This window comes from Gekko japonicus, unplaced genomic scaffold, assembly GCF_001447785.1.
Source record: "Gekko japonicus isolate JY-2015 unplaced genomic scaffold, Gekko_japonicus_V1.1 scaffold183, whole genome shotgun sequence".
Lineage (NCBI taxonomy): Eukaryota > Metazoa > Chordata > Lepidosauria > Squamata > Gekkonidae > Gekko > Gekko japonicus.
The window spans coordinates 534911-551894 of NW_015175361.1; the positions used below are offsets into that span (position 1 = coordinate 534911).

The following is a 16984-nucleotide window of genomic DNA, read 5'->3' on the forward strand; positions in this document are numbered from 1 at the left end:
TGTTCAGATCCAGAGAAAACTGCTTTTCGGCAAAGCAGTGTAAGTGTAAATTTAATAAATGATGGCTGGCTGCCCTTTTTAAAAAGCAATATTGTAGTCGGTGAGAACATGAATTTATTTCATTGTGCTGCATGTCAGATACCTTGAGTAGTTGAAATAAGTGATGCTGGATTCCAGGATGGACACAGTGCATTTGTATTGCTCCATTTTGGATACTGGTGAGTATTTGCTTCACATGATTTACAGTGTAGTGACTTAGGTGTTAAAGTCAGAAATTTTAATAGAAGGTAGTATCCTGGCTAGGCTTTTCGTGTCTGAACTGAAAAATCCCAGTGACTTTCACTTTCTTGGAGTGCATATCTGGTTCTTCCCCAAATTCACATGGAATGAATGCAGTTTCCCCCCCCTTTTACTTTGGTTTAAATTTAAATCTAAAGAGTCAACTCATCTGTCGCTTTTCTGTCATAAACTGTGACAGTATATAGAATCTGTTGAAGCTGTCAAAGAACACAGATTTTAAAGATATTTCCATTCATCTTTGTAATTATTACCAAGGGTAGGTAATTAATAAACTCCAAACCATTGGAGGTTTTGTGATTCTGAATCCAAGATATCCTAGGCCAAGATGGCTGTTTTATTACAAAGGAACTTTGTTTTATTACAAAGGAACTTGTAACAGAATGGAAAGGGAAATTGCTGAATTACAAGTTATTACAACACTTTGAACAAAAACCTCCCCAGGACTCAACAGAGATATTGGTTTCTTATTACATATGCTAACTCATTCAGTCCTCACATATATATTCAGTCCTCATATATGTATTCTCAGCAAGGACTATGCATTCTCTGTATTTTAGTATGCTGCTTTTTCAGAATAGTATATTAGAATACTGAATGTAATGCAAGGAATATTGGGAGGTTTTGCTGATATACCACTACACCCATTTTTTAAAAAATGCTGTTACCTCCACGCCTGAGAGGAGATGAATGCTGAGTCTCAGTTTACTTCCCACAATGAGAAAAGATGCCTTTACACACTTATCCCCTATTTTGACATATTTATTGCTTTGGCGTCCTTTCTGCCCCCTGAATTAAATCAAAACAACTGCTGACCTTATAACCTTAGCTTGTTTTTGCATAACTTAAAACATCTTCATCATGTTACGTGTAAATATGCTGTTTAGCCAGTCTGTAAGTTTGAACTCTAACTTCATAAGAACATAAGAGAAGCCAATGTTGGATCAGGCTAATGGCCCATCCAGTCCAACACTCTGTCACACAGTGGCCAAAAATGTCAGGTGCCATCAGGAGGTCCAGCAGTGGGGTTAGGACACTAGAAGCCCTCCAACTGTTGCCCCCCCAAGCACCAAGAATACAGTGCATCACTTGCCCCAGCTTGAGAGTTCCTAACAGCCACTGATGGACCTCTGCTCCACATCTATATATCTAATAGCCAAGGCACCCCCTGCATGCGGATATCTAAATCCGCACATTGGGGGCACCTGGGGGGCAGGGAGATTTTCATGCACATTTGGGGCAATCCCCAGATGTGCAGAAAAATCTGAGAAGTTGAAAAAAATATAGGGGAGATACTTAAATTCCCCCAAAAGTAAAAGAGCATTCCCTGCGCATGCGCAGGAAACGCACTTACCACTAGGCACTGTAGCAGAGCCGTTGCTCCTGGCAGCATGGGTGCGTGGGGGAGAAGCTTTGGTGCACCGCGGCTGGAAGCCACGGCCGTTGGTGAGGGGCTGGGAGCCTGGCCGGGCTGGCAGCTAGGAGCCGCGCAGGGCTTGTGCTGTTGCTGCTGGCGGCAGCGATGGGGGGAATGGGAGGGAGGGAGAAGCCTTGGAGGACTGGTGGCTAGAGCCACGGACGTTGTTGCTATCGGGGGGGAGCTCAGTGACTGGGAGCCGCACAGGGCTCACTACCGCTGCTGGCGGTGGCGGGGGGAGAATTGGTGCCGGGGGAAGGGAGGAGGCTTACCTGCAGCTGCTTCCTCCTCCTCCGCATGGAGCTCCCCCCCACGAGTATTGCGGGTCCTCTTTCTTGTGTTTATCTAATTCTCTCTTGAAGTCGTCCATGCTTGTAGCCGCCGCCACCTCCTGTGGCAGTGAACGTTGAGGCAACACTTCCATTCCAGAGTATTTGAAAAAGTGTGTATGCACATGAAAGTTCATACCTTGAATAAACCTTTGTTGGTCTTAAATGTGCCACTGGACTCTAAATTTGTTCTAGGCCAGTACCATCCTTAGTGCACTTAGGTGCATCCTTCTAAGACCTTGAATCTGTAGAATTGCTCTGTAAATATAGTAATCCGAGAGATAAGCTGTATCCTCAGAAATGTTGCCTGATGATTATCAGGGAATACTTGAGACTTCTATGGAAAAGGCTCTAGAAACTCTGTGAACACTTCATTAAATGGTGAGAATATGTGAGAAGTGGGAGCATATTCTAAGATCAAAGTTGTAGTCCTTTTGTCAAATACTCCAAATATCTCCCTTGTTCTTTTATACACTCACTTTAAGTACTGCCTATATTTATCAGGTCTCTCTTTTTTAGCCTTCCCTTCATTGATCTTGGAGTTAGAATTTAAAGCTTAACTGAAAGCTCACTAGATATGAAGCTTTATATTCTGCACTTCCCTAACGAACACTGTTGTGACAGTGATGAAGTGTTTGACAGTTAACTACGCTGCTAGTCCTTGTTTTAGTACCTTAATGGAATGGGATTTCCTGTGATGGATGACTGTCCACTAGATGCTAGGATAACAGTATTTGGGGATTTTGCTGTTTGTCAATTTAATATGTCTGAAAAAGGAAATGCTTCTGAAGGAATACTACTCTGAACACCAGTGCATAGTAGGGCATGTAGACTGGTCCATCGCAAACATTTATATGGCTCATTTGCCTCAACGTATCATTGTCTTACAAATGTTAATAACCGGAACAGGTTGCAGTATTAGTTTGGAGAGCAGCTTATATAACCCATGACGTTGTTGCATGTAAATTAAATTTCTGAATGTTGTAGTGCAATCATAAACATATGTTCAGGGTTTTCCTGTGTATCCGTTTCAGCAGTTTCATGCTAGCCTCCTCCAAAGTCTTTCAAAATAAATGCCTGCCATGTCTTGTGCCTTGGGTTTGAACATGTGGCTGTGCAGAAACTCTGAATTCTGAAGTCCTGTAATTAAAGCTTCTCTGCAACAGATTGCTTGTTTCTGTCTAAAGTTACTAACTGATTATTAGTAATCTTTATTTTGTCTTCTGTGTGAAGAGTTCTGTGACGTTTGAAAGCTTGTGTATTCCACAAAGAGTAGTAATTTGGTACAGCCTACAAACTATTTTTGGATCTCCATTTCTGTCAAATAGCATCAGCCATACTAAGCATTTGTATGTGGAATATACTGTATTAGAATTTTATAATGTTTTCCTTAAAGTTTCAAAATTGAACTAAATTTATGCCACTGCCTTTTCTATTAATGCAGTTTGTTGGAGCTTTATATCCGTTTTAAGATATTTTAAGTTGAATTCCCCCCCCCCCACCTGCTGTTGCTCCCATCGATAAGAGTTAGTATTTGGGGCTGCCATATGTGGTTTCCATAATGCTCTTTTTTTTGTTAAACTAACTTTTGGTCAAGTCCCTTTATGGTGTTCTGTGTCTTCTGAAGAAACAGTTTACATCTGCAGTGTAACCAAAACAAACCAAGCGGCAATTGCACCAGTTAGAAAACATTTCCATACATGATCATAAGTCTGACAGTAGTTCTCACAAATAGTCATAGTTAACAATGTTATTGCTATTTAGTCTTACTGAGGCAAACATTCTACTCCACTGCTTGAGCATATTTTATAATGACAAGTTTATAGGAAAAAAGTAGTATGTTGCTCAGTTTCCACTGCAAAACTGGACACCCTCCTTACCTTAGGCTTAGTCAAATATTTGTTTTGGAAGAAAGTTTATTTAAAGACCTACAAAATATTCACTGTCTAAAAAGCGGCAGTAATGTGACTGAACTGGTTGTAAATAGTCTTTCCCCTTCTTTATTACCTACCCCAAAATGACAGTTGAATATGGAGAATAAAGCAAATGTAGGGTCAAAACAGAGAAATTAGTAGAAAAAAAAGAAATAATATTGCGATCTATGTAAGAACTCTTTTTTTCCACCTCAGCTCTCTTTCAAGCTTAGCTCTGAATGTCTGGAAGAAATCCACAGCTTAAAATCATTTATTTATTTACTTGCACTCTATTAGGCAATCCAGGTGTGTGAGTGGAAGCTTTGAGGTGGGCATAGAGCTTCTGCATGAGCAATGGAATAGCTGAGCTGTGTAGCACACTCTGTTGAACTCAATAGGGAAATCTTTGTAGATTTTCCAAGTGCCTGAGGGTGCGTGAGAGAGACAGACGGAATCAGAGCAACATTTCTTAAATATTCATGAAAATTCAGACCACTCTGTCTTCCTTTCCTCCTTTATCCATCAATAACCAATTTTTCTATTGGTGAGTGTATGGAGGGTGCTCCTGCACAGAGATTGCTCACTGTGTTTGTAATATAGTTGCCATGTAGCCATGAAGAAAAAAAAAAGCTTAAAAAAATCTGAGCATCACAGCAGCAGAGAGGTATGACGGGCAGGCTTTTAGGTATCATTTTGCTCCGCATTAAAGGCTATTTTGCACCAAAAATGTTTAGTTGTACGATGTTTGCGTGCATATGCACACATCTCTCTGCAATTTGATATTTCTAATTAGTGATTTTTGTATAGTAAGCAATCTGTGGCTGTTCTTATAATTGTTATGGGTTTTTATTCTAGCTCCCAAGATTAAGATTTATTATGGGTTTTACCTATGTTAATTTGTTTCCTTGTGTTTTTAGACTGGCTTATGAGTTGCATTGTGAATCTTCAATTTTAAGAGTGCCCTAGAAAAGCATAAAAATAAAGACACATTTAGTAACACTACCTTAATCTGAATAAAGCATCATGTCTTCCTGAATTTTCTTCTTCCCAAAATGTGGTGGGATAATTTGGGAGAAATGGGAACAGTGGGGATTTCTACTAACTGTGCTACTGTATTCTTTAGGTAGCACACATCACCTCTGAATCTTTGCTTCTTCCTTCATCTTCTGTATTTGTGTTATCTGAAGTTCTGGAAGATCAGACAGTTGCACAAACAGTCCTTTGCTTCAGTTGCAACAGTCCTTTGGAGTGGGTAAAGGGGTATAAAATCTGGAGGCTTCTTAGATACTCATCCTGTTTTTGACCATATATAAATAGAGGTATTGCAGCATTGGTTCATTATACAATGTAAAGTCTTTCTGTTGTGCTGCTTATGTCTTCAGATTATCAAGGAATAAGCACAAATAAGAAAATACAATTTTTGCAAGAGGTCATAAATTCTCCAAATTGTGTGGGAGAAAAAGTTGGCAATCCCGGATCAGATTATGCCACAGTAATGAGCTGGGATTGGATTTCTGGAATAATAATCAAATTGAGTTAATTTGTAAATTTTCAGGGTAAAACTCACCTGTGCTTCCTATTGGATGTTTTAGTATAGCAAGGAACAAGTTGCAAGGAGCCAGTTCCCAAATGACACGTGGAATGCAAATGCATGGATTTAAACCAGAGCAATTGTTTTAGGCACACAAAATTCAGGAAGTGCCAATTTTCAGCAGAGAACTATTAGGGGTTACTTAAACCTTCCCCTGCCTTCTGCCTTTTCTTTGCCAATCTCGCGCTACCACCGTGCAGGGTTCCAGGTCTGTGTTTACCATTGTAAACACACTTGAAAACATCATAAACACACTCCTAAAATTCCATTGGTAAGGGTATTGAGAGAGTGTGTGTTTGTGTATGTGGGCGAATTGAGCAGAGTTAACCTTTTAATCCATGTTGAATAGGATTTGTAGGATGTTGATACTTGAAACTATAGAACAAGAAAGGAATTGGTTGTCTTTTGTTCAGTTTCTGGCAGCAGATATTAACATGCTGGGATTCTTACTTGGTAGCAGGTGTTCAGTTGCTAATATTTCTAACCTGGAAGTTACTTTTTTAATGTACTGTTGCATATTGAAAAATAAATATGATACTACATATATATAAAATTTCAATTTCTAAACTTGTTTAGTTATTCAAGTTGAGACCAAATATGAAAAATGGTATGTTGGAACATAAGAACATAAGAGAAGCCATGTTGGATCAGGTCAGTGGCCCATTCAGTCCAATGTTCTGTGTCACACAATGGCCAAAACCTGGGTTCCTTTCAGGAGGGCCACCAGCAGGACCAGAATTCCAGAAGCCCTCCCACAATCCCCCCCCCCAAGCACCAAGAATGCAGAGCATCACTGTTCCACACATAGTGTTTCATCTATATTTTGTGGCTAGTAGCCACTGATGGATCTCTACTCCATATGTTTATCTAATCCCCTCTTGAAGCTGTCCATGCTAATAGCCGCCACCACTTCTTGCGGCAGTGAATTTCACATGTTAATTACTCTTTGTGCAAAGAAGTACTTCCTTTTTGAGTGTTCTAAACCTACTGCTCATCAATTTCATTGAGTGCCCATGAGTTCTCGTATTGTGAGGAAAAGAGAAAAGTACTTATTTCTTTACCTTCTCTATCCCATGCGTAATTTTCTAAAACTCTATCATTATCTGCATTATTTAGTAGACGTTTTACTGTGCAATACACTCAGAAGCCTGAACCAATGTAGGTCTTATTGCCTCAGGAAAATTAGTTTACCTGGTCCGTTAGCACCTGTGTTTAAATGTGCAGCTAGGATAATTTTGAAATTTGGGGAAACAATGCAATCCTAAACAGAATTACACCCTTCTTACTCCTTTGAAGGCTTAGAAGGGTGTTCCTCTGCTTAAGATTGCATTGTTAAGTCTGAAGAAATGTGTGTTCGTGATAGTTGTCCCCTTTAGCAGTTGTGCACATTACTAGTCAAACATGAAGATTGATTTGATATTTGGATTTAATAATTTATAACCACTATTCTTTGATATCATGCTAAGAACTGTCACTTTGAACTTCATGGTGGGTATTTAAAATCAGCTTCAGCTTCTTTCCAGGCTTCTCTTGGTATTGACTTGAGTGTTCTGTGAAGTCGCAGCCACAACGGAAGAAATGAGTCCCTTGTTAAGCTGAAAGGATTGTACCTTCCCATCAGTTAAAGCTGATCAGAGAAAATATGTTAATTTTCTTTGTTTTCTAAGCCAAAGCTTAGTATGTGAAAGTTAGAAGTGGTGAAATCTGTTCAAATTTAATTTGAAATGCTTTAAAATGTCTTATCGTAAAATGTTGCACAACAGTGTATTAAAGGTGAGCAAAATATTTGCAGTTGTTTTTGAAATTCATTGATGAACGAGAGGCCAAAATCAAGTCTATCAGATGTCAAAAATTCTTCCTCTGGTTGCAGGGTTTTGTGGGGGGTTTTGCTTGTTTTTTGCTTGATGGTTTTAAAGAATTACCACATCTGGATAAAAGCAAAGCAGTGCAAGTAGTGTACAAACTCCCCTTCAGTCTTCTTAAATCTAAGTGGATCTTTGGAAACTGCATTATTCCTTTCAGAATTTAAACATATAATTAGAATAATGGAATGTACAATTTTCCCATGCTTCAGTTGTAAAGCTGCAGTTTACTCAGGCTCTTGAACACCTTGACTGTGAATGATTCTGAAAGGGCTAACTATAGACATCACACTGTTCCCTTGTCTTTGGGCAATGGCTAAGGCTTATAGAAGTCTGCTTTTTGATTGTCAAAGGGCTTGTCTAAATATTTACCATCCATTTGTAGGTTAATTAGATCTTGCTTTCAGCTACGCACACACTGAAGTAGGAGAAAACCCCAAAACAAAATTACATAGCCTTAAGAATTTTTGTTGTATTTTTCATTTGTTGAAGTCTAAAATGCACTCTATTGTATTCCTTTCCTTTGATGGAATTGAGTTGTAGATGACTGACTTTTTAAAGGAGTATTGCAGTATAAATGTCACCTTTCTCTGTAGGCTAGAAGGTGTACGCTACTTGGATATAATATTACTGCAATTTATAGTGACTGAGATTATTTGTGGTTTTGGCTCTGTTTTGAGATTTTGTTGTTGTAATTTTAGCATGAATGATGATAAAACTATCAACAATCCAATAGTGATGGTGATTATGTTTTATGGATTTTTGAGCTGCCTCAGATTTTATATTCTGCCTCTCAGCAGGATGTCTTGAATAAAGCAAATAGTGCTTGTATTGCTTTCAAGAAACATAAAGTTTTCCATATTGGCTGAAACAACAACAAACCACCCCAGGAAACTAAACAAACCCTTCCCACACATGCATTTTTAAAAAGTTCACATATTTCACTTGGTTCATTTAGGCCACTAATAACGTAATTCTAAACAGAGCTGTACCCTTCTAACCACATTGAAGTCTGTGATCTTGGAAGGATATAATTCTGCTTAGGGTTGCAGTGTAAATCGGTAAAGACTTGGACACTTTGGTGTTGATCAAGGAATTTTTTTAACGTGTGGGGGCATACCTATTCAAAAGTAACAAAAGGTCTGGCTCTGGTGTCACTCAACCCTGTTGCCAACCCTCACCATGGTATTTGGAAGTGTTCTCCTCTCCTTCCATACAGATTCCCATACTCCTACCTTTCTTGGTTAGTATACAGTTGGTTAATATACTTGGTTAAATATAGCCCTGTGTTTTGTCTGCACAGGTGTAACCACAGTTCACTTTTAAGCCAGAGACTGAAAACCATTTGTTTTGGGGCAGTAAATGATTGTCTTTGTACAAACTGTAGAAACTGACTTCAGTATTAATGTTAAATTAAATGTTAATTGTGGTTATACTAGTAGAGACATAACATGGCAGGAAAGGGAAGTAGCACAAAAGTTATGCATGCTTCAGCAATTAATTGGATCTGAACCAGGTCATTGTGTGTGTTCACAGGAATAAGTGTGGGGTATTTTCACCCCAACCTGAATAATTTTAGGTTACCTTCTGATGCATCTTAAGTCTTGTGAACAGCTCAGTGCTCTCACACCTTTTTGATCAAGCTGATTTTAGGGTTTTTTTGATTAATCAAGACTTCTGAACACAAGTTGGCCCACATTGCCTTAGGGTGGTAAATGAGGCAAAGGCAAGATTTCTACCCTGTATATGAATTTATTTATAAAATGTATATGCTGTCTCTAGGGTTGCCAAGTCCCCATGGCCATCGGCAGGGGATGGTGGGACAGGGTTGCCAGATACAATTTGGGAAACTCCTGGAGATTTGAGGATTTAGCCTGGGAAGGACAGGGACCTCAGTGAGCTACAATGCCATAGAATCCACCCTCCAAAACATCAATTTTCTCCCGGGAAACTAATCTCTGTAGTCTGGAGATGGGCTCCCATCTCCCCAGGTACCTCTGGGAGATCTCCAGGTCCCACCTGGGGGCTGGCATCCCTAGCTGCCTCCCCAGAGGTCTGCTGTTTGTAATACTAATGGAGGGGCAGTTGCAGGCAAGAATCAGTGGGAGAGGTAGGAGTATTTCCCTTTTCCCTAAGGACTGAGCCTTAGAGGCAGAGTACTCTTGGGCTGCATGCCAGGTTCCTGTCCTTTATTTTGGGAAATATCTAATGCATCAGAAAGTAAGTCCCCTGTCAAGATTATATGAGCATAAAACTCATTTTCAGCTGCAGTGGGGCACAGTTAAACACATCAAAACAGTAATCTAGTGCATTTCATAAAATGATCTGTTCTGAGCTAGGCTTGCTGGGTCCCCCCTGGCCACCGGCGGGGGATGGGAGGTGGGGTTGCCAGATCCAGGTTGGGAAACTCCTGGAGATTTGGGGAAGAGAGCTTGAGGAGGACAGGGTACAATGTCATAGCATCCACTCTCCAAAGCATCTATTTTCTTCAAGGAAACTGATCTCTAGTCTGGAAATAAGCAGTAATTCCAAGGGACCCCCAGGTCCCACCTAGAGGCTGGCATCTCTATTCTGAGCGCATTCAAGGGTTGTTTTTGCTTGTTTGTTCGCTATAACTGTTCCACTATAAACTGTTCTCCAATTTTAAACTTCTAAAAATGTCAGGCTCTAAAGTCGTTACGAGCCATATTGTAGCCTTGCAACAGCATCTCTGTGACTGCCTGGTAATAAGTTTATTAGGCCCAGTAAGCAATACTAAAGTGAGCTTGGTTATAGATCAGATACGCAGCCATCTTCATACAGTAAAGCACCAAAATAGGTTTCTAAGAGGGGAAATTTATGAAAGCTGATGTTCTGTATTATTCATACAGAAATTGTTGTCCTTGTTATTTCTAGGGGTGGGGGGCAGGGGAGAAGTAACCTCAATATGATTTGTAAATTTGATCCACATATTCCATTTGTTATTAATTAAGCATTAATATAAGTTACATTCTTGTATTAGGGATTAATGAACTGAAGAAAAAAACCTAATTTATACATGGTCTCTCTTTTGTGTGTGTTTCATTTCATTCTGAACACCCATCTTTGCGGGCCTGGACTTCCAATAAATATTCCAAATATAGTTCACAAGATTCCTCTGTGATTCTCCACTTGAGGTATGAAATCATCTTAATACTAAATGTTCACATTGTTTTTATGTAATTGATGTCTGTAGTAATTACATGGGAGAGAATTAAATGTTCAGTTTCAGTCAGCACCTGTTTGGTTTTTGATGGAATTTGTTGAATTCTTTGGGGCATTCATTAAAATGTTATCATACAAACTTTAATTGCATTTATACATTCTGAAGGATAACTAATGCAGTCCTTCCTTAGCTTTGTGCACACTGAAGAGCACACCAGAAGCAGTTTAGGCCCAGCAATTACAAGCAAGCAATGAAGACAAGGTTCCACTTCAATAACTTCTGAATACAAGTTGAAAGTTAGATTTAGCAAAGTCAAATTTAACAAAGTAGTCCCTAGTATTAGTATGTAGTACATCTGCCAGTAAGATTTGCCATTCAGTAGTTGTGGTAGGCAGGAGGAGTGTTAACATACTTCACTGGACTGCTTCTGAATGGGGATTCTTATTGGCAGATGTATTGCATAATGACTGAGACGGTTTTCAGCTGTTGACTCCAGCATTATAGCTATGGGATATGTTAGCCCATCTTCCGTGTTGAACAATACAGTTTATGTTTAATTTGTTACTCACAGAATACCTTGCTGCTTGGGACAACCAGAATGTCAGATAAATTAAGGCCCACTGAATGAGATGATTAATCGGATTCTCTGTTTACTGAGCTTACTTCCCATTCCCATAATAAGATGATTAATCGGATTCTCTGTTTACTGAGCTTACTTCCCATTGCATTCAAAATGTATCCAGTTAAAATTGTAATCTGAAGAAAAACAGTAAGCCAGAATTTTATGGTACTTTAAAGACTACCAAGTTTATTCTAGAATTTAAAAATCCATTGACTAGATTCCACTTCCCTGGAACTGCTGCCTTTTGAACCTGTATTGCATAAGTGACTTCCGAAATATGTTCCATTCTCCTCTCCCTACTGGCTTTCCTTTTATAATGTGGCATTTGGTTTCATGATTAGATGTACTATGTCCAGGGGTCATTTCGTAGAAAAAGAGGTGCAGGAGCTCATTAGCATAACTCATTAGCATAACTTATTTGCATATGCCACACCCCCTGACATCACCAGAAGTGTGTCATAAGGCAGCACCCACCGCTCAGGCTCCACTGGACTGTTTTGGATTGCTATTTTTTTTTTGGGGGGGGGGAACATGCAGATCTGTCCTTGCAGAGGAGGGAGAGCTTGTACCTGAATAAAACTTGGTCTTAAAGGTGCCACTAGACTGTTTTGGGCCAGGGGGCTCTGCAATTTACCTGGCTGATTCTTGCTCTGTCTGAGGGCTGTTAGGAGCAGGGGGTGGGGCTTGTTGCATGTGCCCGCCCCCTGCGCTTTTTACTGCCGGAGCTCCGCTCCTGCACACTCCTGCAGGAAATGACCCCTGACTATGTCTGATCTTCTGAATTAGGCATAACATGACAATTTGAAGCCCATTGATATTGGATCAGTATGCTGGTGTCTGGTTTTTGCAGTGAGTCTTGACTGGTACTAATCCAGAATATATAGTAAAGACTGCTTTTTGTGATATCCAGCAGTGGAAGCAGTTCATAAGGAAGAGCATATCAGAAACACATGGAGCCCTCATGAGGTTAGGTATCAGTAGAAAAGCAGGCACATGTTATATTAATTCATTCACATGTTATATTCATTCTCTTTCAGCAACTTAAATCATACACATGGGCATGGCAAGGGAACATTTATTTAGAGATGATGTCTCCTGCCCTTGGTGTATTGGAGGCGTTAGCCCTAAGGCAGATGTTTAAATGTGCTCAGAAGGCACAGCTAATCTGCAAGTATATGGTGAATCCTAGTACCATTACGGAGTGTTTATTCAGTGCATATATGTTAACCTCTTCTATCTGGGTCACTTTTGGATGGCTAAGAGAACAAGTCTCTGTTGTGCTATTTTGTATTACTTTTCAAAAGATCAATTTGAATTTACCTAACAGAACGTTCTCTCTGCTATGTAGAAAGAAACATTTTATTTTGGGGGGCTCTTTTCCTTTTAAAAATGGGGGTATTAATCAAAGAAGCCTAAAATTTGCAACTTTGTTCCGTGCTTTAAAAAAAACATAAATGCTGGTGCCAGTGCATAATTTTTAAGGCCGAAACTTCAGATTACTTCATTTCTAATGGCTAAGAGGACTTTCTTTGTTGTAGGTCTTAAATAGTTAACTACCACATGAATGTAATGAAATTGTCAGGTTATAGTAATTGCACCAGTCATTTGATATGTTGCCATTTGAATGAAGCCATGTGTGGAAACTTCTTGTTGCTTTTCTGCTGAATCTCCCCTCACCCCTTTTACATTCCAGCAAGCTGAAGGCTAAGCAGGATCATTAGACTTAATAAGGGAAAGAACTTTTATCATCTCGTCAAGCTGAGCACCAGATTCCCATTATACTCCTTGCATTGTATCACTACATGGATGCTCATGTACATTTTCGTGTAAGGTTTATGCCAGGGTTTTTTCCCCCCTGAGTTTTTTTATTGATGTTTTTAATCTTGAATTTTGTGTGGCACTACCTGCACATGTTTTCAATTAGATGAAGCCAAATAAAAAGGGTTGCGTATCCAAGGCCAAAAGGATTTTTGAAATTCTTTGTATTAAAACAAACTTCACTTGCTAGGCACAGAGTGTTCAGCCTCTTTCCCGGTTCTACCACAGATAATTTCAAAGAAAAATTAAACCTTATGTGACTAGGTTCTGGTTTTCTTTGGAATTTTTAAGAAACTGCAGAAGGCAAGTCCCTTGCCTTCCACAAGGTAGCTTTAAGCTGATTGTATTCGATTCTTCAGTTTTAGCCCTAGATTCTTAAAGAAGAACACAAATGTGCCTGAACATAGCAATGTAGCTTATAAATATAAATAACAGCTTATTCCTCTACCCAGAGAAAGGACTTGTAATGACTCCTAGGATTTTATAGGAATCCATGCCCTTTAGGGAAGCATTGTACAATTTCACTGTTAGTGTGACCTGTGTACTTTAGTACTTGTATTCAGAAAAGTGCGCATCAGTCTGCTCTATATGCATTTGTAATAAATTTATTTAATGGCTCTTGTCCTGTTAAATGAGCATACATGTCTGTAACGTTCCATTACTATGCCAGAGCATATCCCTTCCAATCCACTTCTGTCCTTCACATGGTCAGCCCCTTAATTTCTTAATCTCTCCACCCCTTTTACCCCAGTTCCCTGTCCACTGACAGCAGTTATCTTCCCTACAAATCCTGGATTTCTATAAGACTTTCTCTTTAAAGTCTATCATGGAGAAGATGTGCAGGCCCAGGGAAAAAATACAGAAAATGGGGGGAGGGATTGATGGTAAATTTGGTAAATTTGGTGGAGAAGTGGAAAAAGGTTCTGTGGATCTGTATTATATATTGTGGCTTATTTTTACTTTGTTTCCCACTGACACTCCACATCTGCCCCACCTACAGCATCACAACTGGTCTTGCCTTTATCCAGTTCTCATTAGTGGAAGACATCTCCCCATCTCAGTTCTGAGTCTGCCTGTGTCTCTCCACTATGCTCTCTCCTGTCTTAAAGGCACAGTGACTCAGCATGCTCTTTCCATGCATCCCTTCTAGGAAGAAAACAACTCTACTGAAGTCCTGCTTACTTTGATTACCTGAGTTCTGCAACAAAGTACAAAAATACCTTGTTAACACTTATTCTGCAGAAACAATGGATGGGAGGTGGGGTGGACGGAAAGCAAACAGAACTGCTTTTCCACATGTACTTCTACTCAAGACTCCCTGCTGGCTGTTTTTGGAGATATGAAGTGCTTCTTGCAACTCTCTCCCCTTTTATATCTGATCTATCTGAGTTAGCATCACACCTGCTTTTTCTGTTTAGCAAGGTTTATTGAAATCATTTCACCTGTATGTATTTTGTGAGTGGAATCCTGTGGTAGATATTCCAGTTAAATATTCCAGGAGGCTTGATCATCTTTCGGATGAATCTTGGTTTGAAAATCTAACCATAATTAAAATAGGCCACGTTTGTGTATTGGCCTTTCTGAATTTTGATAGTTTCAGTTAGGTAGCTGTGTTAGTCTGTAGTAGTGGAACAAAATTTTAGTTCATTAGCGCTTGAAAGACAGCAACATTTTCTAGGGTATAAGCTTTCATGAGTCAAATATTTCTTTATTTATAAATTCAATTTCTAAACTCCCCTCCCCCATACTTGTGGCTCAGGGTGGTATACAACATTCAAAAGATACAATCATACATAGATTTAAATAAGTTAAAAATAGGAAAACAAATACAAAACCATTTCAGATGACATCTAAAACCAGAACGTCCAACAAAAGTGAGTTTTGACTCACAAAAGCTTATACTCCTGGAAAAAATGTGTTGCTCTTCAAGGTGTTACTGGGCCTGGATAGCCCAGGTTAGCCCGAATACCAGGGTGGTGATGTGGAGGCAGTCATTGGCAAACCACCTCTGAACACTTCTTGCCTTGAAAACCCCCGGGGGTTGCCATAAGTCAGCTGTGACTTGACGGGTGGGGGAAAAGTGCTACTGGACTTGAATTTTGTGCTAAATTTTTTTGTTCCTCCCCCCCTGTTAATGATTGAAAATGCTGATAAATGAATGATTAAAAGTTAGATAAATATATTCTAATTTGTAATCTCTAGGCAGAAAATCCTCCAAATGGCCCTGATTGTGGCTATGGTTCTTTTCACCAGCAATATTGGGTGGATGGAAGGATAGTTGCTGTAGGTGTCATCGACATCCTTCCAAAGTGTGTCTCTTCTGTGTATCTCTACTACGATCCTGATTATTCTTCTCTGTCTTTAGGAGTCTACTCTGCTTTAAGGTAAGCAGAATTTTTAAATACATTAGTAGCCTTTAAGTAGATCTCATTATTTAAAAACATAAGTTGTGAAGGCTGCTTTGGCTTTATTTTTGTAGACCAAGTAAATGTTTACTTTAAATGTTAAATCTGCTTTGGAAGATGAGATTGTGGCATATGAGAAATGAAATGCATGATCAGAACACTCACATTTTTTTCTAAGCTGTTCCCTTTCAGATTATTGATGAGAGACTCTGTTCCCTCATATTAAACAACACACATCTGACTTTCTACAGATAGAATGCACTGTTGCATCAGTAGTGTACAAAACAGTTATTTTTAATATTATATTACTTGATAAGCAATAGTAGAGTGCCTTAAGTGCTTCTAATTTTTTTAATAACTGTCTGCTTTATGTAGTCTCAGTACGTGTCCATTGATCAGATAGGTAAGAAGTAAGCTTGTCAAACCATGCATAAGTGGCCATAAATAAGAACTCTCAATGTGGAGTTAGTAAAAGTATGCTATGAATTCTTAGGAAGTAGCAGAAGAACTTGATACCATGCAAGCTGTTACCAATTTTAGGCATAGGGTCGAATAAACCTTGCATGCATTTGGTGGCACTACTGTTGTTAAACATTTTAAGGAACGTTATGTTATACACATCACTTACAAATGGATGAACCCCTCAAAATCATGGCTTCCAGTCCAAGGGTAGGATGATTTGCATGGTAGTGAACTGACAGGATGTGCCAGTATTAAGTAATTGATGGCTTGGAAGAAATCCTATCATTTTTAAAATGAGGCCTTATTTATAATACTACTTGAATATCCTGTTCATCTGCAGGCAAAAGTTAATAAACTGGATCATCAATTATATTTTGCAGTTCTCTGAGCAAGCAAAAAGGCAAATGTGGTTCATTAGCTTACAATCAGTGAAGTTAATTTCAGTGGATTTTAAAGAAAGTTACAGAAAATATGCTTAAATAGTGGTTCCCATTCCTTCCTCTCAGATCCGCTGACAGAACTGACATGTTCCGAACCCGTCTTCCACAATATGCCCTTGACAAAAAAGTCTTCCTCTGTTCTTTTATTCATATTCCTAGCATGTAATTCCTAGTATGTAATTGTCACCAGCTAGCTGGTGTTTTTAATCACTTCTTAGTCTGGTTCCCATTTGGAGTTACACACTAGCAGTGTTAAGAAACTGCATTATTCGTTTGTCATCCTACATCGGTGTGTTCAAATTATTTATTTATTGAGAATTTTTTAATGTACATTGCCGATTGTGTTTTGATTAATGTAATTATCCCAGTTCAGCCTCTGTACATTGTAGATAAAACTATTGCATAATAACCCATTTTATAGAATAATAATGTGTAGAAGTGGTGAATTCTGGTCTGGGAGAAGAGGGCTGATTTTTTTTGATATTAATATAAAAAAGTCAGTGTGGTACCTAAGTAGACTGTTGGGCTTGAAAGTGGGGAACCCTTGTTCAAATTCAGTTGGTGATCTTACTGCAAATCAGTGTCAGCCAAAGTTAAGGAGATTTTTCATCTGTGGTGTTTGATTGCTCACACCATGAGTGTAA

The 16984-nt window shown here is 39.1% G+C and overlaps 1 protein-coding gene across 4 annotated transcripts in view; it reads left to right on the forward strand.

Moving 5' to 3' along the window:
* The window catches only part of ATE1 (arginyltransferase 1), a 102037-nt gene that overhangs the window by 25324 nt on the left and 59729 nt on the right, over positions 1-16984 (forward strand). For all 4 annotated transcript variants that reach the window (XM_015425400.1, XM_015425399.1, XM_015425398.1 and 1 more), the window contains exons 8-9: positions 10532-10564; positions 15236-15417. In XM_015425400.1, coding sequence (XP_015280886.1) covers positions 10532-10564; positions 15236-15417 — 215 coding nt within the window. The remainder of the gene's footprint in view (positions 1-10531; positions 10565-15235; positions 15418-16984) is intronic.